General features: G+C 49.6%; 1 protein-coding gene across 13 annotated transcripts in view; it reads left to right on the top strand.

Moving 5' to 3' along the window:
• The window catches only part of TEP1 (telomerase associated protein 1), a 49862-nt gene that overhangs the window by 18479 nt on the left and 3852 nt on the right, over positions 1 to 27531 (top strand). For 3 of the 13 annotated variants that reach the window (XM_033851396.2, XM_033851399.2, XM_033851406.2), the window contains 45 exons: positions 1094 to 1262; positions 1751 to 1909; positions 2367 to 2444; positions 3971 to 4101; positions 4428 to 4487; positions 5710 to 5868; positions 6587 to 6763; positions 6949 to 7069; positions 7621 to 7745; positions 8016 to 8129; positions 8224 to 8341; positions 8501 to 8695; positions 8821 to 8996; positions 9083 to 9239; positions 9349 to 9528; positions 9982 to 10074; positions 10351 to 10483; positions 10623 to 10773; positions 11025 to 11158; positions 11344 to 11432; positions 11720 to 11834; positions 12278 to 12518; positions 12714 to 12837; positions 13001 to 13033; positions 13665 to 13789; positions 13911 to 14010; positions 14220 to 14375; positions 14522 to 14734; positions 14952 to 15105; positions 15214 to 15426; positions 15979 to 16139; positions 16367 to 16480; positions 17453 to 17560; positions 18169 to 18301; positions 18385 to 18461; positions 18568 to 18700; positions 18836 to 18972; positions 19132 to 19256; positions 20358 to 20501; positions 20649 to 20745; positions 21479 to 21584; positions 21691 to 21896; positions 22026 to 22130; positions 22360 to 22578; positions 22772 to 23001. In XM_033851396.2, the coding sequence (XP_033707287.1) occupies positions 1094 to 1262; positions 1751 to 1909; positions 2367 to 2444; positions 3971 to 4101; positions 4428 to 4487; positions 5710 to 5868; positions 6587 to 6763; positions 6949 to 7069; positions 7621 to 7745; positions 8016 to 8129; positions 8224 to 8341; positions 8501 to 8695; positions 8821 to 8996; positions 9083 to 9239; positions 9349 to 9528; positions 9982 to 10074; positions 10351 to 10483; positions 10623 to 10773; positions 11025 to 11158; positions 11344 to 11432; positions 11720 to 11834; positions 12278 to 12518; positions 12714 to 12837; positions 13001 to 13033; positions 13665 to 13789; positions 13911 to 14010; positions 14220 to 14375; positions 14522 to 14734; positions 14952 to 15105; positions 15214 to 15426; positions 15979 to 16139; positions 16367 to 16480; positions 17453 to 17560; positions 18169 to 18301; positions 18385 to 18461; positions 18568 to 18700; positions 18836 to 18972; positions 19132 to 19256; positions 20358 to 20501; positions 20649 to 20745; positions 21479 to 21584; positions 21691 to 21896; positions 22026 to 22130; positions 22360 to 22482 (5962 nt within the window). In that variant the 3' untranslated portion in view covers positions 22483 to 22578; positions 22772 to 23001. Of the gene's footprint in view, positions 1 to 1093; positions 1263 to 1750; positions 1910 to 2366; positions 2445 to 3970; positions 4102 to 4427; positions 4488 to 5709; positions 5869 to 6586; positions 6764 to 6948; positions 7070 to 7620; positions 7746 to 8015; positions 8130 to 8223; positions 8342 to 8500; positions 8696 to 8820; positions 8997 to 9082; positions 9240 to 9348; positions 9529 to 9981; positions 10075 to 10350; positions 10484 to 10622; positions 10774 to 11024; positions 11159 to 11343; positions 11433 to 11719; positions 11835 to 12277; positions 12519 to 12713; positions 12838 to 13000; positions 13034 to 13664; positions 13790 to 13910; positions 14011 to 14219; positions 14376 to 14521; positions 14735 to 14951; positions 15106 to 15213; positions 15427 to 15978; positions 16140 to 16366; positions 16481 to 17452; positions 17561 to 18074; positions 18302 to 18384; positions 18462 to 18567; positions 18701 to 18835; positions 18973 to 19131; positions 19257 to 20357; positions 20502 to 20648; positions 20746 to 21478; positions 21585 to 21690; positions 21897 to 22025; positions 22131 to 22359; positions 22593 to 22771; positions 23002 to 23666; positions 27441 to 27531 lie in introns of those variants that run through there. The other 10 variants (XM_033851398.2, XM_073800695.1, XM_033851400.2 and 7 more) reach the window with 10 other exon arrangements.

A 27531-nucleotide genomic window follows, 5' to 3' on the forward strand; every position in this document is an offset into this window, starting at 1 on the left:
TGGGCTCACTAGTTGTGGCTCGTGGGCTCCAGAGCGCAGGCTCAGTAGTTGTGGCTTACGGGTTTAGTTGCTCCGTGGCATGTGGGATCTTCCTGGACCAGGGCTCGAACCTGTGTCCCCTGCATTGGCAGACGGATTCTTAACTACTGTGCCACCAGGGAAGTCCCAGATTTACTTAAATCTCTTAAAATCTTTTAATTGTTTTCACGCCATTGACTTGCTGTGGAAATCAGGTTCGGGGGCCCCACAGAAGGTCCCACATTCTAGATTTGTCTGCTTCTCCAGTGTCATCTCACTTGTTTCTCTATTTCGTGTACCCTGGGCATTCACTCTAAAAGCTTGAATAGATTCAGATTTAACTTTTTTTCTTACGTGAATATTTCGTAGGTGATCCTTTGTACACAGTGAGTAAGACCACCAGAATTTTTGTCTCCTGGTAGGACACAGCATCAGGAGGCACCAGAAGCCTACTGGTCCCACTCATAGTGTTGATGATTGATCAGTGCTTTTAGGTTATGGTAGCCTGATTTCTCCACTGTAAAGTTAACGGTTTATCCATTTGATAGTCTATGCCCAAATCAGTTGTTTCATTAGCAGTTGCAGAATGGGGGTTTTCTATCATTTCCATATTTATTAGCTAGAACTCTAAAAAGAACTTCCCTCATGAACTAAAGCTATTTAGTTACTTTGAAATAGAGATTGTCTTGGGAAGGTGGGATGAATGTTCGATTCTTTCTCCTTTAATTGCCATTTTTTAGAGTAAGAAGTTAGCATGTGTTCTTTCAATTACAATGTAAAAATATGTAGCAGTTAAATCTTGCCTCATGAAGTAAGTATGGGCTGATGTGGTCAGCATGGCAAGCGATTTCAGAGAATGGGTCTACAGATGACGTCTCTCCTGCCATGAGAATGGATCAGGATAGTCTTGTAGCATGGGGGCCAAGGGAAGCTCTGTCCCTGTTTTCTCTACTGACATTGGAGATGGGCTGTGGAGGGGGTGAAGACTTTATATTTGAGTGGCAAGTTCTCATCTTCCCATCCGCCTCAAAGTGGCAAACAGTGAAGCCCCTGTCTGTTTCTTTCCTGCCTGCAGACAGTGGATATATGACCGTGCAATGCTGGCTCAGTATCGACAGGCCCTGGAGACAGCTGTGAACCTCTCCGTCAAACACAGCCTGCCCCCGCTGCCAGGCCGCACCCTCTTGGTCTATCTGACAGATGCTGATGCAGACAGGATCCTTCCCAAGAGCAACCCACAAGGGGTAAAAGAATAAAAAGATGGGGTGATGTTGGTAGGATGCTGGAGATCCTGAGAGGCATCCTGTTCCCAGACCTGGTTCTCCCAGGCAAACACTCAGAACTAAAATAAATGACATGCATTTGCTTCCCAGTATCAGATCTTGGTTCCTAGGGATAATTCCTAGAATGTGGTCTCAAGCATGTTCGTGGATCGTAGCACTAACCTTTCACATTTGGCTGGTCCTTAATACTCTCTAAATTTCTGTCACCAAAATATGTGTTACTTTCACCTCCTTACATCCCAGTGTTGAATTTGGGCAGGGATCCTGGCCCTTCTCCACCTCCTACCTGCTCAACTCTTCCTGGGGACTGCTGAAGCTGCCCCATCTTAATAGGGGATTTTGTCCACTTTTCCCCAACCAGTGGAGACGTTTGGCCTCTAGAGCTGGGTGGGCAAAGGTGGATTCTAAAATAGGGGAGTCTTATTTTACCCTGATGCTTGTCCAATCAGCCCCCTCTGAACTATGTGCTGCTGTTGATTGCAATGATGATGACACGGACAGAGCAGGTGGATCTCTTGCTGTGTGGAAGTGGCACTGTGAAGACTGCTGTGATTAAGGCAGAGGAAGGTATCCTGAAGACTGCCACCAAACTCCAAGCTCAAGTCCAGGTCAGACACCCACCATGCAAATATATGTGAATAGACAGAGGCCTGGGAACAGCCTGACTAGGAAAGGCTCGGTTATACTCAGTTTAGAAGATTTCTTTCTTTCTTTTTTTCAAAAAATATTTATTTATTTATTTGGTTGCACCAGGTCTTAGTTGCGGCAGGCAGGCTCCTTAGTTGTGGCTCCTGGGCTCCTTAGTTGCAGCTCACCAGCTCCTTAGTTGCGGCATGCAGGCTCCTTAGTTGTGGCATGTGAACTCTTAGTTGCGGCATGCACATGGGATCTAGTTGCCTGACGAGGGATGGAACCCAGGCCCCCTGCATGGGGAACATAGAATCTTAATCCACTGCGCCACCAGGGAAGTCCCTCAGTTCTGAAGATTTCTTGAGCAGACTATAGTATTTGTTGTTTAATGATCATCTCCCATGCAACCACATGACACGAGTCTCTTTCCTTCAGGAGTCGGATGAAAAGTGTGAATCGTCCCTGCCTACTTTTGGGAAGCACTTGCTGTCCCTGGCTACCCAAAGGGTCCCTGTGAGTACTGCCCAGTCCCTGAGAAACCCTCCCCTCCCCAACATTTTCCTCCACACTGATGTATCTCATTTCTCAAAGCTTCCTTGCACGCTATGCACAATACCCTGCTGGCTGCAACCCCCTAGTCAGTGACATGCTGGTCAATATTTAACAACCAGCAATCTGGAAAAATAAGTCTTGGTTAATAGCATTTTCTAATTTCCATGATGTAATTACTCCTTCCACGGCTGATTTCAAGCTACCAACGTGCTGTCAGTGAACACAGAGTGGGGAAGAGGTACTCAGAGGTGCTCAGCACAGTTTGTATAGTATTTCCACAATAGAGAGAAAGTAAATGTAAATAAGGTCAAGAGTAGATAATAGTGAAATGTAGTAAAGTAATTAGGAAGTAATGATTTTTTAGTATTTATTACCTTTGTTTTTAATATAATTTATTCAATTATAAGCTTATACAATTTAATATTTAATGACGGTCCATGTTTAACATGTGGCTCACAGAATTCCTAAAAGTTTGACAGTCAGCTCTTGTCAGCCTGAATGACCAGCTACACACTGCCCCCCCGCGAACTCCACTTTATGTTAAAATTTTATTATTTTTATTAAAAATTAAAAAATTTTTAATATAACTTTTAAAGCCTACTTTCTGTGTACACTTATTACAAAATATTGATTATATTCCACCTGTTGTACAATACATCCTTGAGCTATCTTATACCCAGTACTTTGTACCTTCCACCCCCCCCACCCCATATTATCCCCCGCCACTGGTAACCTCTAGTTTGTTCTCTGTATCTGTGACTCTGCTTCTGTTTTGTTTTATTCACTAGTTTGTTGTATTTTTCTGATTTCACATATAACTGATATCATACAGTATTTGTCTTTCTCTGTCTGACTTATTTCACTCAGCATAATGCCCTCCAAGTCCACCCATGTTGCTGCAAATGGAAAAATTTTGTTCTTTTTTATGGCTGAGTAGTATTCCAGAGTGTGTGTGTGTGTGTGTGTATGTATGTATATACACACTAAATAAATATACATACACCACAATTATATATATGTGTTTGTGTATATATATATATATATATATATATATATATATATATACACACATACACACACCATATTTCCTCTTTTTTTTTTTTTTTTTTTGGCTGTACCATGTGGCTTGTGGGATCTTAGTTTCCCAACCAGGGATTGAACCCGGGCCCTCAGCAGTGAGAGCACGGTATTCTAACCACTGGACCGCCAGGGAATCCCATATACCACATTTTCCTTATCCATTTATCTGTTGATGGACACTTAGGTTGCTTCCATGTCTTGCCAACCCCAAACTCTACTTTGATGCCCCTCAAGTCAGGGTGGAGTGGGCTTTCCCACCCTGGGTGCTCTCAGAAAAGGCTGTTTTCACCCCACCTCAGAGTTTTCCTAATTCCCCAGTCCTCAGAGACCTCTTGATGTCCTGAGCTCTTTGGTACCTCTACTATCCCTCTGTTCCTCATCTTAGCCCCTCCCTTTTCATCTTACAGGTGGACAGGGTCATCGTCTTTGGCCAGACTACAAATGAGAAACTGATAAATGCAGCCAAACAGCTTTTCTGGCAACACGTGAATCCCAAGTGCCTCTTTGTTGGTGTTCTCCTAAGAAGGACAGGTTACCTGTAAGGGCGCTCACATTCCTTGCCCAGTGCCAGCAGATAGAGATCCATATTTCCCGTCTACCTCTACTAAAGCGTGGGACACTCGCACTCACCAGACCCCTCCCCATTTCTGTCTCTTACCTCTATTGCACTTGAAGTGCTAGAACCTTCTCTGAAGTCTTCAGGCTGGCTCCATACCCCTTCGTGATGGTCCACCCCAGTCCCAGCCTAGCACAGAACCTTATTAAAAGTGCACAGGTAGGGTGTCCATCCTAGGATGTTAGGGGCAGTGACTCTGTGTTCTTGGCACTGTTTCTGACTGGTAGTGACTACTCTTCCTTTACCAGATACACAGATTTGAATCCCAATGACGTGACACTCTCAGGCTGCACTGACGGGATACTGAAGTGAGTACAGGATGGACACTGGAGAGGTTGGGGACTTTGTTAGAACACTTTTAGAGATTATCTGTGGCCTCTGCTCTGTTCACTTCCTTTTTTAAAAATAAATTTATTTATTTTATTTTTGGCTGCATTGGGTCTTCATTGCTGCATGTGGGCTTTCTTTAGTTGCATTGAGCGGGGGCTACTCTTCGTTGCAGCGTGCGGGCTTCTCATTGCGGTGGCTTCTCTTGTTGTGGAGCATGGGTTCTAGGCGCACGGGCTTCAGTAGTTGTGGCACAGGGGCTTAGTTGCTCCGCAGCATATGGGATCACGAATTCCTGGACCAGGGATCGAACCCATGTCCCCTGCATTGGCAGGCAGATTCTTAACCACTGCACCACCAGGGAAGTCCTCACTTCCTTTTTAAAAGCAAGATAAAAATTTATTCCTCTTTTACAGCTGTCTAAGCATGGCAACAACACAGTATTACAGGGACCTGGGCATCTTCTATCTGTTGCTCTACCATCCTCAAATACTCTGCTTCCACCTCATAGTTCATGATGGCTGCTCCAGCTCCAGCCATTAGTTTTGTATTACATCTAGTAGGAAAGGAGAAAAGGGGACATGGGAGATTGTGCCGTTTGCTTTTAAGGGAACAACTCAAGAGTTGGTCACATCACTTCTATTCATTCTCTGTGGCCTCTGCTCCATTCCGTTTCAGAGGAAATTCCATGTTAACTTTATTTATTTATGCCAGATCCAGAAATCTTTTAACTTTGTTTTTCTCTCCGCTACTAGGATTCCCATTTATTTGTTTTTTTCCCCTGCCTTTTCCTTTGGATGCCACCCATTGCCCCCTACTCCTGTTAGGAAGCCTCATACAATTCCCTCCCTCTCCAGGGAGCTTTCATGGCTGGTACCGAGCTGATCAAGCCCAGACTGGAATAACCTGAATCTTTACACCTTCATTCAGCCCAGTTGCCCGTGGCCCAACAGAAAGCCTATGATAACCACGCACACAGCAGAAGAGGCTCTAACTGGGTTTCTTCTTTGTTCTTTCATTCCTGTGGTTCTGCTGCCTCGCTTATTTCAAGTCTACATTTACTGTTTATGGTCTTCTTAAGGAGCTCCAGTTAACTGGGTGAACCTAATCTTGCCATATCTTTGTCCCCTGCCCCCTTGGAAGATCTTCCTGATTCTTACTCTGCTATTTCGCTCTCATTTATTTTGTCACTCTTTATGACAGGTTCATTGCAGAGCGTGGGGCCTCCCGCCTTCTAGAACATGTAGGCCAAATGGACAAAATATTCAAGATTCCACCGCCCCCAGGGAAGACAGAGGTCCAGTCTCTCCGGCCACTGGAAGAGAATACTCCAAGCCCCTTGGCTCCTATTTTCCAGCGTGGGTCAGTCTGTGTTTTATGCCTTTGTGAATTGGGAGGGGCTTCAGTCGAAACCTAGAGAAAATCAGGAGACTGAAATTCTGACTGTAGAGATGCTGCTTGTTCTATTCGCTGAGGAATGCTTCCTCTTTCCCAGGTAGGGGTGTCTCTAACACAGATGGTAAGCATGCCTATTTCTCTACTAGGGAAAGGGGTTAGGATGCGAGGCACGTGACAGGCACCAGGGCTCAGGCAGAGGGCTTAGGGGCGCAGGCTCTGGCTTTTCCATCCTGGCTTTGCCACATAGTAGCTTGAAACTTGGGCTAGTTGCTTGATGTCTTAAGCTGTAGTTCCTTGATCAGTACAATGGAGGTAATGCTTGTGCTTACCTCACAGTGCTGTCATGAGCATTTCACGGGCAGAGTGTAGGTGCGTAATAATTATTGCTGACACAGGAGGAGTGCCCGAGAAATGGCAAGTGGGTTTATTTATTTATTTATTTTTGGCCGTGCCGCGTGCCACGTGGGATCTTAGTTCTCTGAACCTGTGCCCCTTGCACTGGCAGTCCCCAGGTGGGGTTTAATTTCTAGGCTCTGCAGTTGAGGTTACAAGCAGGTTATTCTCTGGAGGCCTGCTGGACTCCCACCCTGCAGTCTTCTGTATCTGACTTGTCAGTGCTAACGGGAGGTCACAGCCCCGCGTGTGGAGCTGGGCCGTGGGCTGATCCCTGGCTTTCCTGCAGATGGCGCAGCGTCCGGCTTTTCATTTCCTCCACTTTCCGGGACATGCATGGGGAGCGGGACCTGCTGCTGAGGTCCGTGCTGCCAGCACTGCAGGCCCGAGCGGCCCCCCACTGCATCAGCCTTCATGCCATCGACTTGCGCTGGGGCGTCACCGAGGAGGAGACCCGTCGGAACAGGTATGGGGGCCACAGAGAAGAGGGGCTGGGTCGGCGATGAGGGGCTTGAGTCGGGGAGCTGACCTGGGCAGGGCTGGGGCTGCAGGGTGGCTGAGTGCCAAGGGTACGGGGTGTTCTTTGGATGCTATTGGTTGTGAGCCAGAGCCCCGTCTCCCTGACACGATGCCCCTATAACCATCCTTCAGGCAGCTGGAAGTGTGCCTAGGGGAGGTGGAGAACTCGCAGCTGTTTGTGGGCATCCTGGGCTCCCGCTATGGCTATGTTCCCCCCAACTACAGCCTCCCTGACTATCCTCACTTCCTCTGGGTAAGGCAGACAAGGTTGGGGCAGGGATGCGAGAAGCCTCAGTATGTCTAGAACCCTGGGACTCTGCACAGGCAGATCCTTGAGACCTGAAGTGAAACACAGGTAGAAGGTTCTGTGAGTGATCAAGTCCTAGATGAGGGAATTCCTTTGGGAAATACCTCTGGGTTGGCCATGGGGTGCGAGAGGTAAGTGGTAGGGCTGATTAGGCTTTGCCGTCAGACAGAGCTGGGTTCTGATCTCCCTTCTGTCGTTGTGCAGCGTTATGGAAAATGGTTTATCTTAATCTAGCCTCAACTTCTTCATATATTAAAGAGAAACAGTGATGTCTACAGTGCAGGGTTATTCTAACAATTAGAAATCTACTTTAAAAATGCTCCACGTGTGAAAGGCGTTCCATCAACGTTAGCTATTAGCTGTATTTTACTGGCTTGTATCTGGAGGGAGAGAGGAACGTTACTGAGATGAAGGGGCCCTGGGGTCTTGGCAGGTCTCAGAGGAGGGGATCGTGTGACCAGGACTGAACCTGCCTGCTCTCTGGCCTCTCCCTGCAGGCCCAGCAGTACCCTTCAGGTCGCTCTGTGACGGAGATGGAGGTGATGCAGTTCCTGAATCGGGGCCTCCGCCTGCAGCCCTCTGCCCAGCCTCTCATCTACTTCCGGGATTCTAGCTTCCTCAGGTACCTTCTGTTGCCTCCGGGCCTCAGTCTCCAAAGAAGGCCAGACAGGCTCAGTGGACGGGTCTTCTGTCCGTAACATTCAGAGCACAAGAGGGGGACCTAGAATGGAGAAACAGGGACCAGAGGGCTTGCCTTGCAGCACCAAAGCAGCCTTGCAGGAGATCTCCCCTTGAGGGGTTTCAGGGAACCACAGCCAGGTCTGGTGGTCGGGGACGGAGAGAGGCTGGGGTCTGAATCCAGCCCCGCTCTTGGGGTGTCTTTGGTGGTCAGCTCTGTGCCAGATGCCTGGAAGTCTGACTTTATTTCTGAGTCGGAAGAGGCTGCCCATCGGCTCTCAGAACTGAAGAGCTACCTGAGCAGACAGGAAGGGATCACCTGTCGCAGGTGAGCTGGGAGAGGTAGGGAACACCTGCACGGAGCGAGGTGGTGAGGGGGCCCCGGCCCGCTGTGACCCTGCTTGTGCTCGCTTTTCCTGCAGATACCACTGTAAGTGGGGTGATGTAGCAGCTGGCCGGCCCTATGTTGGGGAGCTGGAGACGTTTGGGCAGCTGGTTCTGCAGGACGTGTGGAATATGATCCAGAAGCTTTACCTACAGGTCAGCAGGAGCTCTGGTGGCCAGGGGAGTGGAGAGGGGCTAGGCTGGGCCGGGTAGTCCTGGGTGGGAGGTAACTTGGTGGGGGGGCACAGTGAGTTTTAGGCCTGGGGTCCTGAGGAGCATGGAAACATAGGTAGTCACTGCCCCATGTGTTCTCAGCCTGCGGCCCAGCCGGAACAGCCAGTGCCCATCCAGGATGATGATTTGGTCCAGGCCGCCTTTCAGCAGCTGAAGAACCCACCGAGCCCTGCACGACTGCGCCTTCTTCAGGACACAGTGCAGAAGCTGAGGCGCCACCGGGGGAGGCTGAGCCTGGTGACCGGGCAGTCGGGACAGGGCAAGACCACCTTCCTGGTACAGAGTCTCAGAGGCCTGGACAGGAGGGAGGGCTGCGTGAGCTCAGGAGGGCTAAGGAGGTGGGAAACAGGAAGCTTGTGCATGTGAAATGTGACCATGTTTTCTGGTCTCTTCCCATGCAGGCATCCCTTGTGTCAGCCCTGCAAGCTCCTGATGGGGCCACGGTGGCCCCCTTAGTCTTCTTCCACTTTTCAGGGGCCCGCCCTGACCAGGGTCTCGTCCTCACCTTGCTCAGACGCCTCTGTGCCTATCTGCATAGCCAACTGCAAGAGCCAAGTGCCCTCCCCAGCACATACCGGTGTGTTTCTCCCCCACTCAGCCCAGCCTTGTTGATAGCACGTGACACCACCCCTGCCGACCTTGGTCTTCCTCCTGCATACACAGGGGCCTGGTGTGGGAGCTGCAGCAGAGGCTGCTCCCCAAGTCTGCTCAGTCCCTGAAAACTGGCCAGCCTCTGGTGCTGATCATCGATGGGGCTGACAGGTTGGTGGACAAGCGCGGACGGCTGATCTCGGACTGGATCCCTAAGACCCTTCCCCGGGTAAGTGTGAGAAGGAGGTGGGGTGGGATGCAGCAGGGAGAGGGACCTCTCCAACAGCGTTCTCCTCCTCTTCCTTCAACGTTTTTACCCTGTTGCCCGAATCCCACAGTGGGTGCACCTGGTGCTGGGTGTGTCCAGTGATTCCGGCCTGGGGGAGACACTCGAGCAGAGCCAAGGTGCCCATGTGGTGGCCCTGGGGCCTCTGGAGCCATCTGCCCGGGCCCGGCTGGTGCGAGAGGAGCTGGCTCTGTACGGGAAGCGGCTGGAAGAGTCACCTTTCAACAACCAGGTTGGGTGTAGGCCAGGGCGGGTGGGTGTGTGGGGTGAATCTGGGAGCTGGGAGAACCCTGGATGCTGAAGCTAGCAGCCGCCCCACACAGACCAGCTCCTTCATTTTCTCAGCCGAGGGAAGTTGTCAATAAGATAACTGCGATTCCTTATAATGTCACCCATTCCTTTTCTCCTGGTGAATGGCCTCTCCAGGGCCTGTCCGGGCGAGGGGAGGAGAAAGCTGTGGCTGTCGAATGGGGTAGGCTGAACCGCGGGGGGGTTTCTGAAAGCGGGGCTGGCTGGCTAGAGCAGTGCGGGGTAGGGATGGCTGTGTCCTGAGGTGATGCCATGGTGGGGCCTCTGAGAGGAGAAGCTGCCCTGCACTGGGCTTGGTGCCAGGATGGAGGGCAGGGGGTGGAGGGCTGGCTGTGGCCAGGCTCGCTGGTCCTATGCTGAGTCTCTGAGTCTTCAGATGCAGCTGCTGCTGGTGAAGCGGGGGTCAGCCCTGCCGTTCTACCTGCGCTTGGTCACTGATCACCTGAGGCTCTTCACGCTCTTTGAGCAGGTCAGTGGAGGACGTGAATGCTCACTCTTCATCTTCGAAGTCCTAATCCCACTTCCCAGTCTCCATTCAGCCTCTTTCTCCCACCCTCATCCTTTGCCATCTTGTGATCACCCATTCCGCATCCACACCCCCAAGCCCTGCTTCTCTCCCACCAGCATTGCTCTTTCCTTGTCATCCCTTCGCATTTTTTTTTCTGATGTCCCCTCCCCTACCCACAACCAAAGCTGCTTCTCCCCCTCCCCTCACTGACTGAGGCCCCTCCCTGTCCCCTCCCAGGTGTCTGAGAGACTCCGGACCCTGCCCGCTACCGTCCCTCTGCTGCTGCAGCACATCCTGGGCACCTTGGAACAAGAGCATGGCCCTGATGTCTTTCCCCAAGCCTTGGCCACGCTTGAGGTCACCCGCAGCGGTCAGTACTTGGAGTGGGCTCGGGGGTTGCATGACCTTTAGTTCAGTTGGGGCCTCAGCAGGCGGTGCAGGGAGGGACTAGGTGTCATGGGGATGGGTACATTGCGTGGTTTAGGGCCTCAGAGAGCTTGGGTTTTTAGGTCTGACCGTGGACCAGTTGCATGGAGTGTTGAGTGCCTGGCGGATACTTCCCGGGGGGACCAAGACCTGGGAAGAAGCAGTGGCTGCTGGTAACAGCGGGGACCCCTACCCCATGGGTTCGTTTGCCTACCTCGTCCAGAGTCTGCGCAGGTATAGGTGCCCTCAGCTGAGCTCCCACTGACTTCTGTACCTCCCTGTCTTTGAGCCAGGGCCCCATGTGATCCTCCCTTCATCCTACCCTTCCCTCCGTATAGCCCCTGACACTTGTCTCCCAGACCCTGAATGGCTGTCACTCAAGTTACCACTGTTTGAGGTGGGAATGGGAACCCACAGCTGTGCCAGATGCTCACGTACAGGCCTCCTCCCTCTTGTCCTGCCTTCTCGCCCTCACACGGGATCAGTTTGCTAGGGGAGGGACCCCTGGAGCGCCCTGGTGCCCGGCTTTGCCTCCGTGATGGGCCCCTGAGAACAGCCGCTAAATGTCGCTATGGGAAGAGGCCAGAGCTGGAGAAGACGGCACACATCCTCATCGCAGGTGACTGCAGCCCAGTGAACCCCCGGGACGCTGACTGTGGGACCTGGTACTCCACATCGGCTGGCCCCCTCACCTGCTACCCCAGGGGGTGGATGGCTCTTGCTGTAGCCTGAGGGATGTGATCTTTGGAGATGCTTCAGGGCCGAGCCCGTCTCAGTGTCTGTTCCTGTGACCCACACCTGCAGCTCAGCTCTGGAAGACGTGTGACCCTGATGCCTCAGGTGCCTTCCGAAGTTGCCCTCCTGAAGCTCTGGGAGACCTGCCTTATCACCTGGTTAGTCCCCGGATCCTACAGGCACCCTCTCCCAAGGAACTTCTTTGGCTCTTCTGAGACCCCTCTCCCCCATGACCACCACCGTCATCTCCACTGCCGTTATCACCCCCACCCCCTTCCCAAACTCCGTGTACCTTTCTCCTGTCAGTTTTCCTGCCCTCGTCCTTCAGGTCCTTTGTCCCAGCTCCTAAGTCTAGGTCTTAGCTGCACAGACAGGGTCCAAGACTAGACGGTCCCTCCTCACCAGCCTCATCACATCGCTAATGAATCCAGTCTGACTTTCCCAGCTCCAGAGCGGGAACCGTGGCTTTCTTGCAAAGTTCCTTACCAGTCTCCACGTGGTGGCTGCACACCTGGAACTGGGTCTGATGTCTCAGCTCCTGGAGGCCCATGCCCTCTATGGTGAGATGAGTTACTGGGTGGAGTCTTCTCCAAGCAGTGGCTCCTGGGTGTGTTCATGGGGGGCGGCCTGCTCGGAGGGAGGTGTAATGGAAAGAACAGTTGAATTTCTGTTCCAAGGTGAAAAGGCAAGAGGGTAAGCATGTGATTCTTGGGAGACCTTTTGCTTAGGTCTCTTAAACCAGAGGCTCTCACACTTTATTTAGTGGGCATACAATTACTTGGGAAACTTGTTGAAACTGCTGATCCCTGCGTCCCCAGATTCTGGTTTCCTAGGTCTGGAGTGGGACCCAAAGCTTCGTACTTTTAACAGATGTTCCTGATGTGGGACCAGAGGGCCACACTTTGAGACTTAGCATTTTAGACACATCATATGATTGACTTGGTGCTGGGGTTAATGGGGGTCCAGGCTGGCTCCCCAGTGACACCCCACATCTCTTCTATAGCTTCCTCAGTCCCTGACAAGGAACAGAAGCTTCTTGAGGCTGATGTTGCTGTATTTCACACCTTCCTGAGGCAGCAGGCTTCAGTCCTCAGCCAGTACCCACTGCTCCTGCACCAGCAGGCGGCCAACCAGCCTCTGTGCTCGCCCCTTTGCCGCCAGGCCCCCCAGCTCTCCCAGCGATGTTACCTCCAGCGCATGCTACGTTGGCTTAATAAACCCCAGACCCTGAGGGGCCAGCAAAGGTAAAACCCTTGACCCCAGATGCTGGCAAACCCGCCAGAGAGCAAGCTGCAGCCCTCTCTGAAACTGGAGAGTAAAGAACAGACCGCAGTCACCGTGGAGAGGGGGGTTCAGGCCCAGAAATGCAGAAACGAATTCCCATCCTCTTCCTTCCCCTCATTCCTCATCTCCTCCCTTTCTTGCTGTTCTTCCTCTAGCTCCAGCCTGTCCCTGGCAGTTTCCTCACCCCCCACAGCTGCGGCCTTCTCCCCCGATGGGCAAAGAGCAGCTGTGGGCACTGCCAATGGGACGGTTTACCTGTTGGACCTGAGAACCTGGCAGGTACGACACGCAAGGCGGGGTGGGATTTACCTTCAGAAGAGCCTCACGTCCTGCCCCGAAGCCTGAGGCAAGCCAAACCCACCAGTTATCACCCTGTTTGATTCAGCACTATACTAAGCACTGCAAGGAACACAGGGCTTAGGACATTGTCTTTGCCCACCAGGTGGTCAGTTTTTTGAAAAACAAGGCATACAAGGTAAAAAAGGAACCAAAACATAGCCATGTGGCATAGGTAAGAGCTAAGTGAGTTGTGCAGTTACTGGAGGACGTAGGGTGGAGACGGGGAGGCGTTCCGGGGTTGAGTGAGGAACCCGGGCAAAGACGCTGGGGGCATGTTCCCTGTAAGTTGCTGAGAATAATGGCAGCAGAGTGCGTGTGAGAGAGGGCGGTAGTACAGTAGGCGGGAGAGGCGGGCTCTGCAGCCACAGCCGCCGTCTCCTCTTCCACCCATGTCAGTACCCCCCACCCCCCATAGGCGTGTGTGTGATGTCATTCCCGCCTCAGAAGCACCAAACCTTCTGCGACTCGGGGTTACGTACGGGGTTCGAAGTGAGGGGGACGATGTGACCTCACTTGGATCGGGAGGTCCCACTTGAAGCTGTTCGAGCTTGGCCTAGGTCTGGAGTAGGGCCCAAAGCTTTGCACTTTTCACAGGGGCTCCTGCTGTGGGACCAGAGGGCCAGAGTTTGAGACATAGCAGGGAGTGTAGAGAGCTAAGGGCTCCAGCCCTTCTAGCCATTGCCTCCTTCCTGGTTGGGGCTTGGAGTGGCTGGACATGGACTGGTCAGGGGCGTGTCCTGAGTGCGCTTCCCCGCTCACTGTCACAGGAGGAGAGGTCTGTGGTGAGCGGCTGTGGTGGGGTCTCCTCTTGTTCGTTCCTCTCCGACAACGCCCTCTTTCTTACTGGCTTTGACGGGCTCCTGGAGCTCTGGGACCTGCAGCACGGCTGTCGGTAAGGGGCCCCTCACGTCTCAGCGTGAGGGCCATCCCTGTTTGTTGGAAGCCCAGGGGGAGGGGGACGAGGAGGGAGTCTGTGGCCAGGGGGGCCCCCTGACCTTGTCTCCCTGGGGTAGGGTGCTCCAGATCAAGGCTCACCAGTACCGGATCACCGGCTGCTGCCTGAGCCCAGACGGCCGGCTTCTGGCCACCGTGTGCCTGGGGGGAGGCTTGAAGGTAAGGACCAGGGGGCTGTGGTGGTGCAAGCGGCCCTGAACTCGGGGTCAGCCCTGTGAGATCGTTCTCCTCAGTGCGGCAGAGGCTCCAGCTGCTTGGCCTGCTGAGGGCAGGGGACTGGACAAGGTGGCCCCTGGAGCTCTGGAACTGAGCGGCTCAGGCATCTGTGTCCAGCACCCTGAGTCCTCCTCCCCTTCTCTCTCGTCCAGCTGTGGGACACGGTCCGCGGGCAGCTGGCCTCCCAGCACGCCTGTCCCAAGCCCCTCAACTGCATCGCTTTCCACCCAGAGGGGCAGGTGATAGCCATTGGCAGCTGGGCTGGCAGTTTCAGCTTCTTCCAGGTGGATGGGCTCCAAGTCACCAAGGTGAGAGGAGCCGGGTGGCCCTGGGGAAGGAAGCACGGGAGGGTGGGAGTGGAGAGCGGGAAATGGCGGACACCTGCATCCTGGGTCACTCTTAGTTTGGGTTGAGAGCAGGGCCCTGACGTTCCAGTTTCTACCTCTCCATGCAGGAACTGGGGGCCCCAGGAGCCTCTGTCCGCGCCTTGGCCTTCAGTGCGTCTGGGCGGGCTGTAGCTGTGGGCCGGCTGGACGGGATGGTGGAGCTCTGGGTCTGGCAGGAGGGGACACGGCTGGCTGCCTTTCCTGCGCACCATGGCTTTGTTACTGCCGCCCTTTTCCTGCGTGCTGGGTGCCAGTTACTGACGGCTGGAGAGGATGGCAAGGTCAGGTTACAGAGGGCTGGCGGTGGGCTATGAGGAGGGGTTGCAAAGGTGTGGGACTATTTGGGGGAGGGTGGCGCCTTTGCCGAGGAGTCTGGAGGAGCTTGTGCTACGGGGAGGGGGTGCGGTGTGTGCACAGTAGCTCTCGGGGACGAGTCTCTGGAAGGAGGACTTTAATGGGGGGGGTAGGTTATCTTTAAGCCCCTTTCTTGGCCCTCAGGTTCAGGTGTGGTCCGGGTCTCTGGGTCGTCCCCGTGGGCGCCTAGGTTGCCCCTCTCTCTCTTCTGCCCTCTCCGTGGCCCTCAGCCCAGATGGCGATCAGGTGGCTGTTGGGTACCGAGCAGATGGCATTCGGATCTACACCATCTCTTCAGGTACCGGAGGGAGAAGGGTTGGAGTGTCCGAGCCTGGAAAGGGCCCTCTCCCCCAACTCTGGCCCTCTTTCTGAGCGTCTTACTCTGTTGTTGTCCCTCATTCTCTAGGTTCCCAGGGGGCTCAGTGTCAAGCGCTAGATGTGGCCGTGTCTGCACTGGCCTGGCTCAGCCCTAAGGTGTTGGTGAGTGGTGCTGAAGATGGGGCCCTGCAGGGCTGGATGCTCCAGGAAGGCTCCCTTCAGTCCCTCTGGCTCTTGTCCAGACACCGGAAGCCTGTGCTGGCACTGGCCACGTCCCAGGAACTCGTGGCTGCTGCCTCAGGTACGGCTGGGCAGAGGGCATGGGCAGGGTCGTGAATCACTGTTCCTTTCAAATGTGCTAACACCTTTCTTCGATTTGTGTGTATATGTGTGCGTGAAAATACACACACCTATATAACTTTTTTTTTTTACAACTTGCAAAGTGTCACCCTTTGAGTTTCTGCCTAGTGGGAGATTTTGCTGTGTAAAAGGGATGGGTCTCCCTTAGGAGAAGAGAGACGTTAAGGTGAAAATGGCCTTAGTCCTGTCTAGGTAAGAGGCTTGTTCAAAGTGACACTGTGCACTCTAGGAGAGGAGGGTGTGGAGGTGCAGTCGGGAGTTAGAAGGGGACGGCCGCAGAGCCGGAGCTGGGAGTGCCTGGCATTCCTGCCCTGTGCCTCACGTGGTGAATGATCCTCGTCCAGGGCCTGGGTGGGACTCACGGCGTCCCTCCCTTGGAGCTGTGCCCTCAGACGTCACCTTCAGCCCCCATGATTGCCTTTGTCTTTGGCCTCCCAGGCCTGTGTCACTTCCTCTTTCAGAAAATCTTCCTCTCTCCCCATTTCTAATGCAGAGGACTTCACAGTGCGTCTGTGGCCAAGGCAGTTGCTGGCACTGCCACAAAAGACAGAAGACTTTCCCTGTGGCACTGAGCTCCGGGGACACGAGGGCCCCGTAAGCTGCTGTAGCTTCAGCACCGATGGATGCAGCCTGGCCACCGGGGGCAGGGATCGGGTGAGCTGCAGGGCCCTCCTCCCCGTGGGCCCCCAGCCCCTCTGGTCCTGGATTCTTGAGCAGCTCACTTCCCACTGCTTCCTCCAGCTTTTTGCTTTGCTCAATGGCCTGTACGGGATCTGTCCACCCGTCCTCCTTTGATATTCCCTCTTTCCTTGAAACCTTTTGCCTGAGATGGCCCTGGTGTCCTATGGTCCTGATGGCTTCCTCTCTTGGGGCCTGTCCAGAGTCTGCTCTGCTGGGATGTGAGGACACCCAAAGCCCCTGTTCTGATTTGCTCCTTCTCTGCCTGTCACCGAGACTGGGTCACTGGCTGTGCCTGGACCAAAGACAACCTCCTGGTGAGTGAAGGGGTGGGGGGTGGCACAAAGCTCAGCAGGGTTCCTGGGGGAGGACAACACATCCCACCTCATCCTGTTCCTAATACCCATTTATAATACAGTATGTGATTTTCTAACACCCAATATAATAGCTCACATTTATTGAGCACTTAGTATGTGCCAGACATTGGACTAAGCCCTTGGCATATATGGCCTCATTTCGTCTTTACAACACCCTGTGAAGAAGATACTACTATTCTCTCTATTTCATAGACAAGGATATCGAGCTCAGCTAGATTAAAGACCATTTCCAGGGTCATGTAAGTGAAGAAGCTGAGCCAGTAAACTTTATGATAAGAAAGCCCGTGCTCTTAACAAGAACACAGAACTGTCTCCCCAAGGGCTTAGGATGCCCTGTGTCTGCAGGTAAAGGTAGTGCTATGATTTCTTTGGTCCTAAGTGAAAAATGGGTCTCAAATTATGCACTCAGCGTTGGTAAAGCCTAGTTTTCCAACGCAGTCCCTGTTGTTCTCAAAAAGAAATGAGTAGCAATTGAATAGACTTGTCATTGTCTGTCCTACCCCTGACTTCTAGGCAGCCAGATCTCTCCTGGGCGTTGCAGACTTCTCACCTTTGTCGGGGTGAGAGAAAGTTGTTGTTGACTGACATTATGTTAATAACAAGGACAATAGCTACTATTTATTCAATGCTCACTATGTACCAGGCATCCTGCTAAGTCCTTTACGTAGATGCTTCAGCCCCATATCAGTAGGTACACTGTCATGATCCTAGTTGAACAGATGAGAAGCCTGAGGCCCAGAGAGATGAACTGGCCCCAGGTCACCAAGCAATGAATGGTGGAACTAGGATTTGAACCCAGGACAGCCCTTGCTGTTAATCACAAGGCTTACAGCCCTCCACCCTACGTTATAAGTATAGAGAAATGCTGGCGGGATGCTGATTATTCCACTCCTCTGCCCTCTGACTCTGCAGGTCTCCTGCTCCAGTGATGGCTCTGTAGGGCTGTGGGACCCAGAGTCGAGACAGCAGCTTGGTCAGTTCCTGGGTCACCAGAGTGCCGTGAGCGCCGTGCTGGCCGTGGTGAGAAGGCAGTGGAGAGCTCACTGGGGGTCCCTGGGAAGGTTAAGGGGGCTTTGGGAGACTGGATGCATTGCGTATCTAATCCCAAAGGCAAAAGGAGTATAAAGAGTGAGACGCTTGGGCTCCCCTGGTGGCGCAGTGGTTGAGAGTCCGCCTGCCGGTGCAGGGGACAGGGGTTCGTGCCCCGGTCTGGGAAGATCCCACATGCCGCGGAGCGGCTGGGCCTGTGAGCCATGGCCGCTGAGCCTGCACGTCCGGAGCCTGCGCTCCGCAATGGGAGAGGCCGCAGCAGTGAGAGGCCCGCGTACCGCATAAAAAAAAAAAAAATTAAAAAAAAGTGAGATGCTTGGGCCTGAATTAGAGCAGGATTAGGGTATTGAGGCTGAGGGTTGGTGTGAGGGGAGGGAGAGCATGAAAATACAGTATCTCAGTATCATGACCTCGTGGCATGATGGAAGTCCTGAGCCTCCCAGCCCCACTATCCAGGGTGTCCTCATTCTTTGACATCTTCTAGGCCCTTAATGCTGAGCCCACACCTCTGTGGCGGGAGTCGTAATTCCCACGTCCCGCTCAGTGTGACTCTTCTCTTATCCTGTGCTCTGGGGCAGGAGGGGCACGTGGTATCTGTGGGCCGAGATGGGACCTTGAAAGTGTGGGACCATCAGGGTGTGGAGATGACCAGCATCCCTGCTCACCCAGGACCCATCAGCCACTGTGCAGCTGCCCTGGAGCCCAGTGCAGGTAATGAAATGTCAGCCACCTTCCCGTCCCCGCCGCCTGTTCCCTTCTCCCCTTCTCCTGACTCAGTTTCTCTATCTTATCAGCTGGCCAGCTGGGGTCAGAGCTTCTGGTGGTAACTGTGGGATTGGATGGGGCCACACGGTTGTGGAATCCACTCTTGGTGAGTTCCCTGAAAGGCCTTGGGTGGGGGCAGTGGAGAGGGTATGATGGTACAGCATCCTGCTGTGTCACCTCCCCACTGTACCATCTCCATCCTTTCCTCCTAGGTGTTTCAAACACACAGCCTCCTGGGACACAGTGGCCCAGTCAGTGCAGCTGCTGTTTCAGAAACCTCAGGCCTCCTGCTGACTGCCTCAGAGGATGGTTCCATACAGCTCTGGCAGGTACCTGAAGAAGCAGGTGAGGTGTGGAGAGACTCAGGGTGTGAAAGGGGGGTGTGTTTGTCGGACCAAGAAGGTCAAGGGTAGCCTGCTATCTCCTCTTGTATCCCAACAGTGGTCCAGCTCCTAATGAATCACTTCCTTTCTTCTCCAGATGACACATATATACCCAGGAGTCATGCAGCCGTCACTGCTGTGGCCTGGGCCCCAGACGGTTCTATAGCAGTGTCTGGGAATCAAGCTGGGGAACTCACCTTGTGGCAGGAAGCAAAGGCTGTGGCCACAGCACAGGTGAATGGGGTCAACTTCAGTTCTCTGTTTATGTGAATTCTGCCCTGGCTATGTATCTGATGGTATGTGCCGGGGTTAGAGGTTGCGTAGACGCCTGGGATGGGGAAGAAGCTTAATCCTGGTTCCTCAGAAATACTGAAATAAACTTGTATTCACTAGGCTCCAGGCCGCATCAGTGCTCTGATCTGGTACTCAGCACACACCTTGATTGTTGTCAGTGCTGATGAAAAAGTCAGTGAGTGGCAAGTGGAACTGCAGAAGGGTTCAGCACCCAGAAATTTCAGGTGAAGTGAGGCGGCTGGGTTAATGAATACAGTTACATCTGGGATTTTGCTCAAATCACTCCCTTCTACTTCTGAACTAGGCCAATAGGATGTTAGTAAGCAGGAAAAAGTCACTGGGAAATTGTTTTCTGCTCATCATGTCAATTTAAGTAATAATTATCAAGTGCCTACTTTATGCTAAGCTCTGGGCCAGGCAGTGTGAACCAGATTGAAATTAATTTTTAACTAAGGGAGCTCACAGTACAGGGATGTGCAGATAAGTAAACTGCCAACAATATGCAGAGTGATTACTGCTATAATAAAGATATATATATATTTTTATATATATATATATATATATTTTATATACATATATGTAAAATTCCTGGGGCTGCAGAATTTAAGACATTTACTGTTTACAAAAGAGTTGCTATTTGAGATTGGGCTTAGAGGATGAGTAGGAGTTTTCTGAAGCAGTAAGGGAAGGGAATGGTGTTTTAGGAAGAGGAGGTAGCATTAACAAAAGGCATGGAGGCATGAGAGTGCGTGGTGTGTTCTGAGTATAGCTCAGTCTTTGGGTTCTCGGTGCGAGTGGTGGTGGGGAATTGCGTTGAAAAAATGAACTGGGGCCAGGCTGTAGAGGGCACAGTGCTAAGAATTTTGAGCAGAATAATTATCTGAATTTTAGAAAGAGAACTCTAGTGGCCACACGGAGGATGGTTAGTAGTAGATAGATACTAAACGTAGGGCGACCACATTTACAGCTGATGCTCTAGTCCAGGGAAGACAGCACGTGAGCCCTGACCTGGGCAGTGGGGATGAAAAGGAGAGATAAAGACTTAGGCATGTGTTGCCAGTAGAGTCCACAGTGCTTATCAATCAATTGGAGGTCAGGAGGGAAGGAAAGGACAGGAATGTTAGAGATTCCTGGTTTGAGCAGATAAGGTGATGATGGTATGATGAATACTAATTAATATAACAAAAACAGAAAGAGGAACACAATTTGTAGGGATGGTGATATATTTTGTTTTATACTTTACTCCTGAGGAATTCATGGGGAGCTGAGAGAGGTGGACTAGAGTAGAATCTTTCTCTGTCCATGTATCCTTTTTTGCGCTATAGTCTTCACCTGAACCGAGTTCTGCAGGAGGACTTAGGGTTCCTGACAGGTGTAAGTCTGGTCCCTGACGGTCACTCCCTCATCTTGGCCAAAGCAGATTTGCAATTACTGCACATGAAGCCAGGCGATGAGCCCTCTGTAATCTGGTAAGATCCAAAATGTTTTCTCTTGGGCTGGAGAGAAGAGGAAAAGTGGGTTAGTGGCTACCCTGAGTTTGGGTCTAACTAGAACAAACATTGGGGTCTTACGGAGAGGTGTTCCTGGGCTTAGCCTCTTTCTTTCTTATCAACCAGGAGAAGCTATTCAGAAGATCCTATAATGTTGTCCACCCACCAGGACTATGGTGTGTTTGTCCTGCAGTCAATGAACCTCAGAGTTCTTTCTTTCTCAGTAAGTTCTGTCTGGGTGTGTGTTAAAACAAACATTTGTCCAGGACCAATGTTTTAAAGCCTTGGGGCCATGATGGAGGATAAGAGGAAGGAAGGGAAAAGCAGTTGGTTCCAAATCCCCTTCTCTTCCTTCAACTATAGCTCTACTTAAGAGCATTTTATATTGGGTTTCCCTATAAGATTTCATTGATACTAGAAAGGATTCTAGTGTTTAAAAGAATCGTGGGAAACCATAAACCTAGTTGTTTTCATTGCATTTTCTTCATATCTGTCTTGTCTTGCCACTGTGAGTATTAGCAGTGTCTGGAACAGTACAGATATATATCATAGATATTATGTTGGGCGAAAGAAGCCAGACACAAAAAACTACATATTACATGATTTCACCTAAATGAAGTTCAAGAACAAGCAAAACTAATTTATAGTGACAGAAGTCGGAATATTGTTAGCTCTGGGGGTGGTGATACTCTGGTATTGACTGGGAAGGGGCGTGAAGGCGACTTTCCAGGGTGATGGAAATGTTCTACATCTTGATCTGGGCAGGGATTACATGGATGTATACACGTGTAAAATTTTATCAAGGTGTCCATTTAAGATTTGTGTATCAGTACTTTCCTGTATCTAGGATACGATTTTGAAAAATCTTGACCAGCCCAGAGCAGAAAAGAGTTGCTTTGTCTGGGCAGCAGTAAGTGATACAAGTAGGCTAATCAAAATGATCTATCCTTTCACAGAGCCAAAAGGAATTAGGAGAGTTTGCAGAGTGCCCAGAATTTGATCTGAGCTTAGAGAATCCTAATAAGACCCTCATATCGGTAACTCAGGCCAAACCTGAATCTGGTGAGTGGTGATGGGAGGGCCCAAGGAATCCAGAGGTGGCCTAGGGGAGGATGGTGCATCCTTCAAAGTCTAAGACCTGGCTCAAACTCTGCCCTTGAAATGGCAGAGTCCTCATTTTTGTGTGCCAGCTCTGATGGGACGCTGTGGAACCTAGCTAGATGCAACGTTGAAGGAGAATGGACCACAGATAATATCTGGCAGGAAAAAGTAGAAATGCCTGAAACCCGAACTCCAGAGACAGACGCGTGTGTATGTGCTGACACGTATACCTGTCCAGCAGTCCCACAGCTAAAGACACGGCAACGTAGAAAGGTGAGTTTGAGGGAAAGGTCACAGACGTTGGGGAGGAGGCTCTAGGTCTGACCCAGCAGACTTCTCTGCTTCCTTGTCTGAGGAGGGTCCACTGAGAACTCACCACACCTCTTCCCCTCCCTCCCTAAGATTCACACGGGCTCTGTCACAGCCCTCCACGTGCTGCCTGAGTTGCTGGTGACAGCTTCAAAGGACAGAGATGTTAAACTGTGGGAGAGACCCAGTATGCAGCTCGTAAGTGTGTGTGTGTGTGTGTGTGTGTGTGTGTGTGTAAGGAGGGCTAAAGGGATGTCATAGAGCAAACTTGGGGTAAGAAAGGGCAAAAGATCAAGACTGTTCTTCTGTCCTTCTTGCAGTAATGTGCAACTAACCTGTTTCTAAACAAAAGTCATTGGTGTGAGACAAATAAGTAAGGAGGCCCTAGGCTTGTAGCCCACATCTCCCGTTTTTGTTCCCATCGTAGCTGGGCCTGTTCCGATGTGAAGGGGCAGTGAGCTGCCTGGAACCTTGGCTGGGTCCTAACTCTGCCCTGCAGCTCGCAGTGGGAGACACACAGGGCAATGTATACTTTCTGTCCTGGGAATGAAGATCACTGCTCAGGGCAGAGAGACCGCTTGTGCCAGAGATGCAAAGCCTGAAGACACCAGTGGCTACGTTCTTGATACAATTATATAAATAAAAGGTGGGAAAATCTCACATGCAGTCCTGCCTGTGTTCTTAATGTGGATTTGGACCAAAAGGGAAGAATATGAATGTTCTTATGTTTCTTTTCTGATTTAACATTAATCCTTACCAGAACTGCAAGAAAGTGAACCAGATCTTTAGTATTCTTTGAAATTATGCTTTAGAATTCTTGTGTCATTTTCTGGCCCCAGGACCGTAAGGTATGACTCCTACCAGGAGGAGGAATGAAAGTGATGTTGACCAGCACTTAGTTTGAACAGAAATCTGAAGACCTCTCACTTGTTCAAGGAAGAGGAAGAGAAGGAAGAATGAGTCACTTGGGCCCTGGTTCAGGGTATTTGGAAAGAACTGGGATAGAACCAGGACAACGCTAGGTTCCTGTCACAGAAGCAGCCCCATCTACTCAGAGCCAACTGCCCAGGTGAGAGGTGAGAAGCCAGGGCTCTGAGAGCAGAACATGTCTTCTGGCTTTCACAGCCTCTGACAGGGCAAGCGGCAGCCACTTGACTTGGAAGCATTAGTCAGTATAGTAATTTGCATTCTTGGAGGAGATCACAAAAGGGGGTCTCTCTCAAATTGAAGTTCATAAAGATAAAATGAGTTGAAAGGTGGAACAATACCTACACATGGACTTGCTGTAGACTGTGACCCTCTTAAGTAAACTGTGACCCTCTTATTTTCCTATAAGTCTGTTTTATGGGAGAGGAAGTTCCCTGAGGCCCTTTCTTTCTAAGGGTTAAGGAAGGGTTAAGGGTCTTCGGTGTCCAAGAAGTCAAGGACTTGTGTATGATAAGCCAGAGCTATTACAGGATTTTATCCTGGGTTGGTAGGGTTCTCTCAGAGACATATCACTGCACTCTGGTCTAGAGTTTTCTGGATTTAGGGAGTTGAGGGGTACTCAGTTTCATTCTTACTTTGCCCTGATTCCAGATTTTATGTGGAGAAATCACCTGAAGGACTTTATCTTATTTCTACCAATGCCTCATATTCTCTCTCAGCCTGAGGATAAAGACATAAGGAATGCCATCAGCTGATAAGTTTTAATCGTAGGTCATGCTTCTGTCTTTTATCCCATGCCTCATGCAGGGCTCTAAATATACCTTCTAGACTACCTGCTCTACATGAACCTTGTGACTAGAAGTCCAGGTTAAGGTAATTTGAAACTTATGATTCATACTACTACCCAGAAACGCTACAGAGAACCATGGTACAGCATCATCCTGGAAGTCACTGGATTCAATCGTTCCCCTGAAAGCATGGGCCAAGGAAGGAGGAAGCCCTAGATGTCTGTCTTCCATGCTCTAAAAATTCTACAAAGGCACCCCAGCTGAGGATGGAGGAGTGGGGCTGGAGAAAGTAAAGCATACCTTGCTCAGTAGACTCAGCTCTGTTTACCAGGTCCACCTGAAGGGTGTGATCTTTCTTATCTTGGAGATATAATTGCTATGAGTGAACAACAGGTTCTAGGTAACAGTAAATATGTCCCCAAGGGAGTTGAAGGGAAAATCAGTTTAGGTTTTACGTTAAATATTTTCTGAGTTCTTATCGTTAAACAATTTCAGTGTCTCCCAGTGCCTGGATGAGTTCAATTATAGTCACTGGATTATAGGATCATAGGACATTGGAACAGTCTTCTTCAACCCACAGAAGCACCTTTTTCATGTGTCAGTTTTTAACATCTGTTTTTACACATCTGTGCAGTTTGGGTTTTTTTGTTTGTTTGTTTTGGCCGTGCCGTGCGGCTTGCAGGATCTCAGTTCCCTGACCAGGGAATGAACCTGGGCCAAAGCAGTGAGAGCCCAGAATCCTAACCACTCGGCCATCGGGGAACTCTCACCACAATTTGTTTTGAAATCTAGAACATATCTATTCAAAGCTTGGTTTGTGGGCTTCCCTGGTGGCGCAGTGGTTGAGAGTCCGCCTGCCGATGCAGGGGACGCGGGTTCGTGCCCCGGTCCGGGAAGATCCCACATGCCGCAGAGGGGCTGGGCCCGTGAGCCATGGCCACTGAGCCTGCGCGTCCGGAGCCTGTGCTCCGCAATGGGAGAGGCCACGACACAAAAACAAAAACAAAGTTTGGTTTGTGGACCAGTGCTGTTCCACAAATTCTTGAGGGTTCATTTTCCTGGTACTTCATTTTTATTATATTTTACGAAAGTATTGTTCCATGACAGGTCAGAAATTTGTTTTAACAAGACTGCTTCCCTTTCCCCATCTGTAAAATAGGCATAATAATATTGCCTATTTTTTAGGGATGTTGTGAGGATTAAATGAGTTAAAACATGTGAAACACTTAGAACAGTAGTTGACACTTACATGGTAAATGTTCAGGAAGTGCTTGGCTGTTCTTTTCCTTATCCACTAGTGCAAGTATCACCTTGTTATTCTTTCTCAAAAATGTCTTGGTTATTGGTATATATTTAATCAGTCAGATGAAATCTGGACTCAATTTTTCAGTTAAAAAATATATATATGGGGAACTGATAGAATTTTTAAAAAAGAAAAAAACCCCACTTGCTGGCTCTAAATCTACCTGGAAATAAAACACATCACTTCCACTCATATTTTATATATGTGAGCAAAGCAAGTCACACGGCTCTGCCTATTGTCAAAGGGGAGGGAAGTGTCATCCTACCATGTATCTGGAAGAACTAGGAACCAGATATACAGTTATACCCTCAAAGAACCTGTGTTGATGCTTTTCCAGTAGAATGGCTCTTAGTCCTTTTTTAAAAAAGATCAGTTAAGATTTACACAGAATATTCCCATATACCCTTCTTCACCCAGCTTCCTCTAGTGTTAACATCTTACATAACCAAAAAATTAACACTGATATAATATTATTAACTACATATGTGATTCGATTTCCTCAGTTTTTCCACTAGTATCTTCATTTTGTTCCAGGTCCAATCCAGAATACCACATTGCATTTAGTCATTATGGCGCCTTAGTCTAATCCTTCAGCTGTGACCCTGTCTCAGACTTTCCATAGTCTTGACATTCTTGGAGATTTCTGGTCAGGTGTTTTGTAGAATATCCCTCAGTTTGGCTTTGTCTGCTGTCTTCTCATGAACAGACTGAAATTATGAATTTAAAGGAAGAATACAAGAGATGATGTGCCCTTCTTGTTACATCATATCAAAAGCAATGATATCAACATGACTTATTACTAGTGGTGTTAACCTTGATCACTTGTAAGGTTGACGCGATGTTTGCCAGGTTTTTCTTACTGTACCTTCTCCATATTGTTTGTTAGAAGCAAGTCATTAAGTCTAGCTCACACTCAAGGGGAAGGGGATTAAGCCTCTAAGAGGGAGATATATCAAAGAATTTGTGGTAATCACCACAAAATCAATAAATTTTGAGGTAAGTTTTTTTAGACTATGCAAATATTCTGTTTTCACTGACTTTTTAATATTCATGCATCAATTGCCTGAGCAATTATGACTGTGATTTTCTAATGATGATTTTCTATTTCCCTCAGCCCTTCTATATTAATTGAAATTCTAAAAGGAATGTTTATCCCGTCTTCCCCACTTATTTATATATGGAGTCATTCACATATCAGTATGGACTCATGAATATCTATTTTACTTTTTGGGAGCCTATTGCATTTTATTACTTAAACTACATAGTATGTATATTTCAATGCAACTTTTTTGGCCACTATTTTTAAAGGAAAAATATATATCACAAAAATTCAGTATAGCATTTTTAATTGAGATATAATTCATTTTCACCTTTTTTTTTTTTTTTTTCTGGCTACACTGCACAGCACGCGGGATCTTAGTTCCCTGACCAGGGATCAAACCCGTTCCCCCTTCCCCGGAGCCTTAAGCACTGGACTAGTGGTGTTAGGGGAGTCCTGTTTTTCACCCTATAATTCAGTGGTTTTTATTATATTCCAACACTGCAACTATCACCATTAATCCCAGAACATTTTTATTACCTCCAAAGAAACATTGTACCGAATCACTCCCCTCTCACCCCTTCCTCCAGCCACTGGCAATTGCTAATCTACTTTTCATCTCAATGGCTTTGCCTATTCAAGACATTTTATATAAATGGAATCATACAATATGTGGCCTTTTGTGTGGCTTTCACTTAGCATGTTTTCAAGGTTTATCCATTTTGTAGCATGTATCAATACTTTATTCCATTTTATAATAATAATACAATATAACAATAAATAATACAATAATATTCCATTGTATAGATACACCATATTGTGTTCATCCATTCATCAATTGATAGAAATTCTGGTTGTTTCCACTTTTTGGCTATTATTATGTTGCTATCAACAGTCAACGTACAAGTTTTTGTGTAAACATTTCTTTTCAATTCTCTTTACATACCTAAGATCAGGATTAGTAGGTCACATGGTAACTATATGTTTTAACTATCTGAGGAACTGCCAAACTATTCTCCAAAGAAGCTGAGCCATTTTACATTCTCACCAGTAACATGGGAGGTTTCTAATTCGTCCACATTTTCACCACTACTTGTTATTTTTGGTCTTTTTAATTGCAGCCCTTCTAGTGTTTGTCAAGTGGTATCTTGTGATTTTGATTTGTTTCTTTAATATTTAATGATGTTGAACATCTTTTCATGTGCTTATTATTGGACATTTGTATTTCTTTGGAGAAATTTCTATTCAGATTCTTTGGTTGGTTTTTAACTGGGTTATTTATCTTTTTGTAAATAAATTTATTATTTATTTATTTTTTTGGCTGCGTTGGGTCTTTGTTGCCGCACGTGGGCTTTCTCTAGTTGTGGCGAGCGGGGGCTACTCTTCGTTGCAGTACACGGGCTTCTCATTGCGGTGGCTTCTCGTTGTGGAGCACGGGCTCTAGGCAAACGGCCTTCAGTAGTTGTGGTACATTGGCTCAGTAGTTGTGGTTCGTGGGCTCGAGTGCAGGCTCAGTACTTGTGGCGCACAGGCTTAGTTGCT

This window comes from Tursiops truncatus, chromosome 2 (assembly GCF_011762595.2).
Source record: "Tursiops truncatus isolate mTurTru1 chromosome 2, mTurTru1.mat.Y, whole genome shotgun sequence".
NCBI classification, from domain to species: domain Eukaryota; kingdom Metazoa; phylum Chordata; class Mammalia; order Artiodactyla; family Delphinidae; genus Tursiops; species Tursiops truncatus.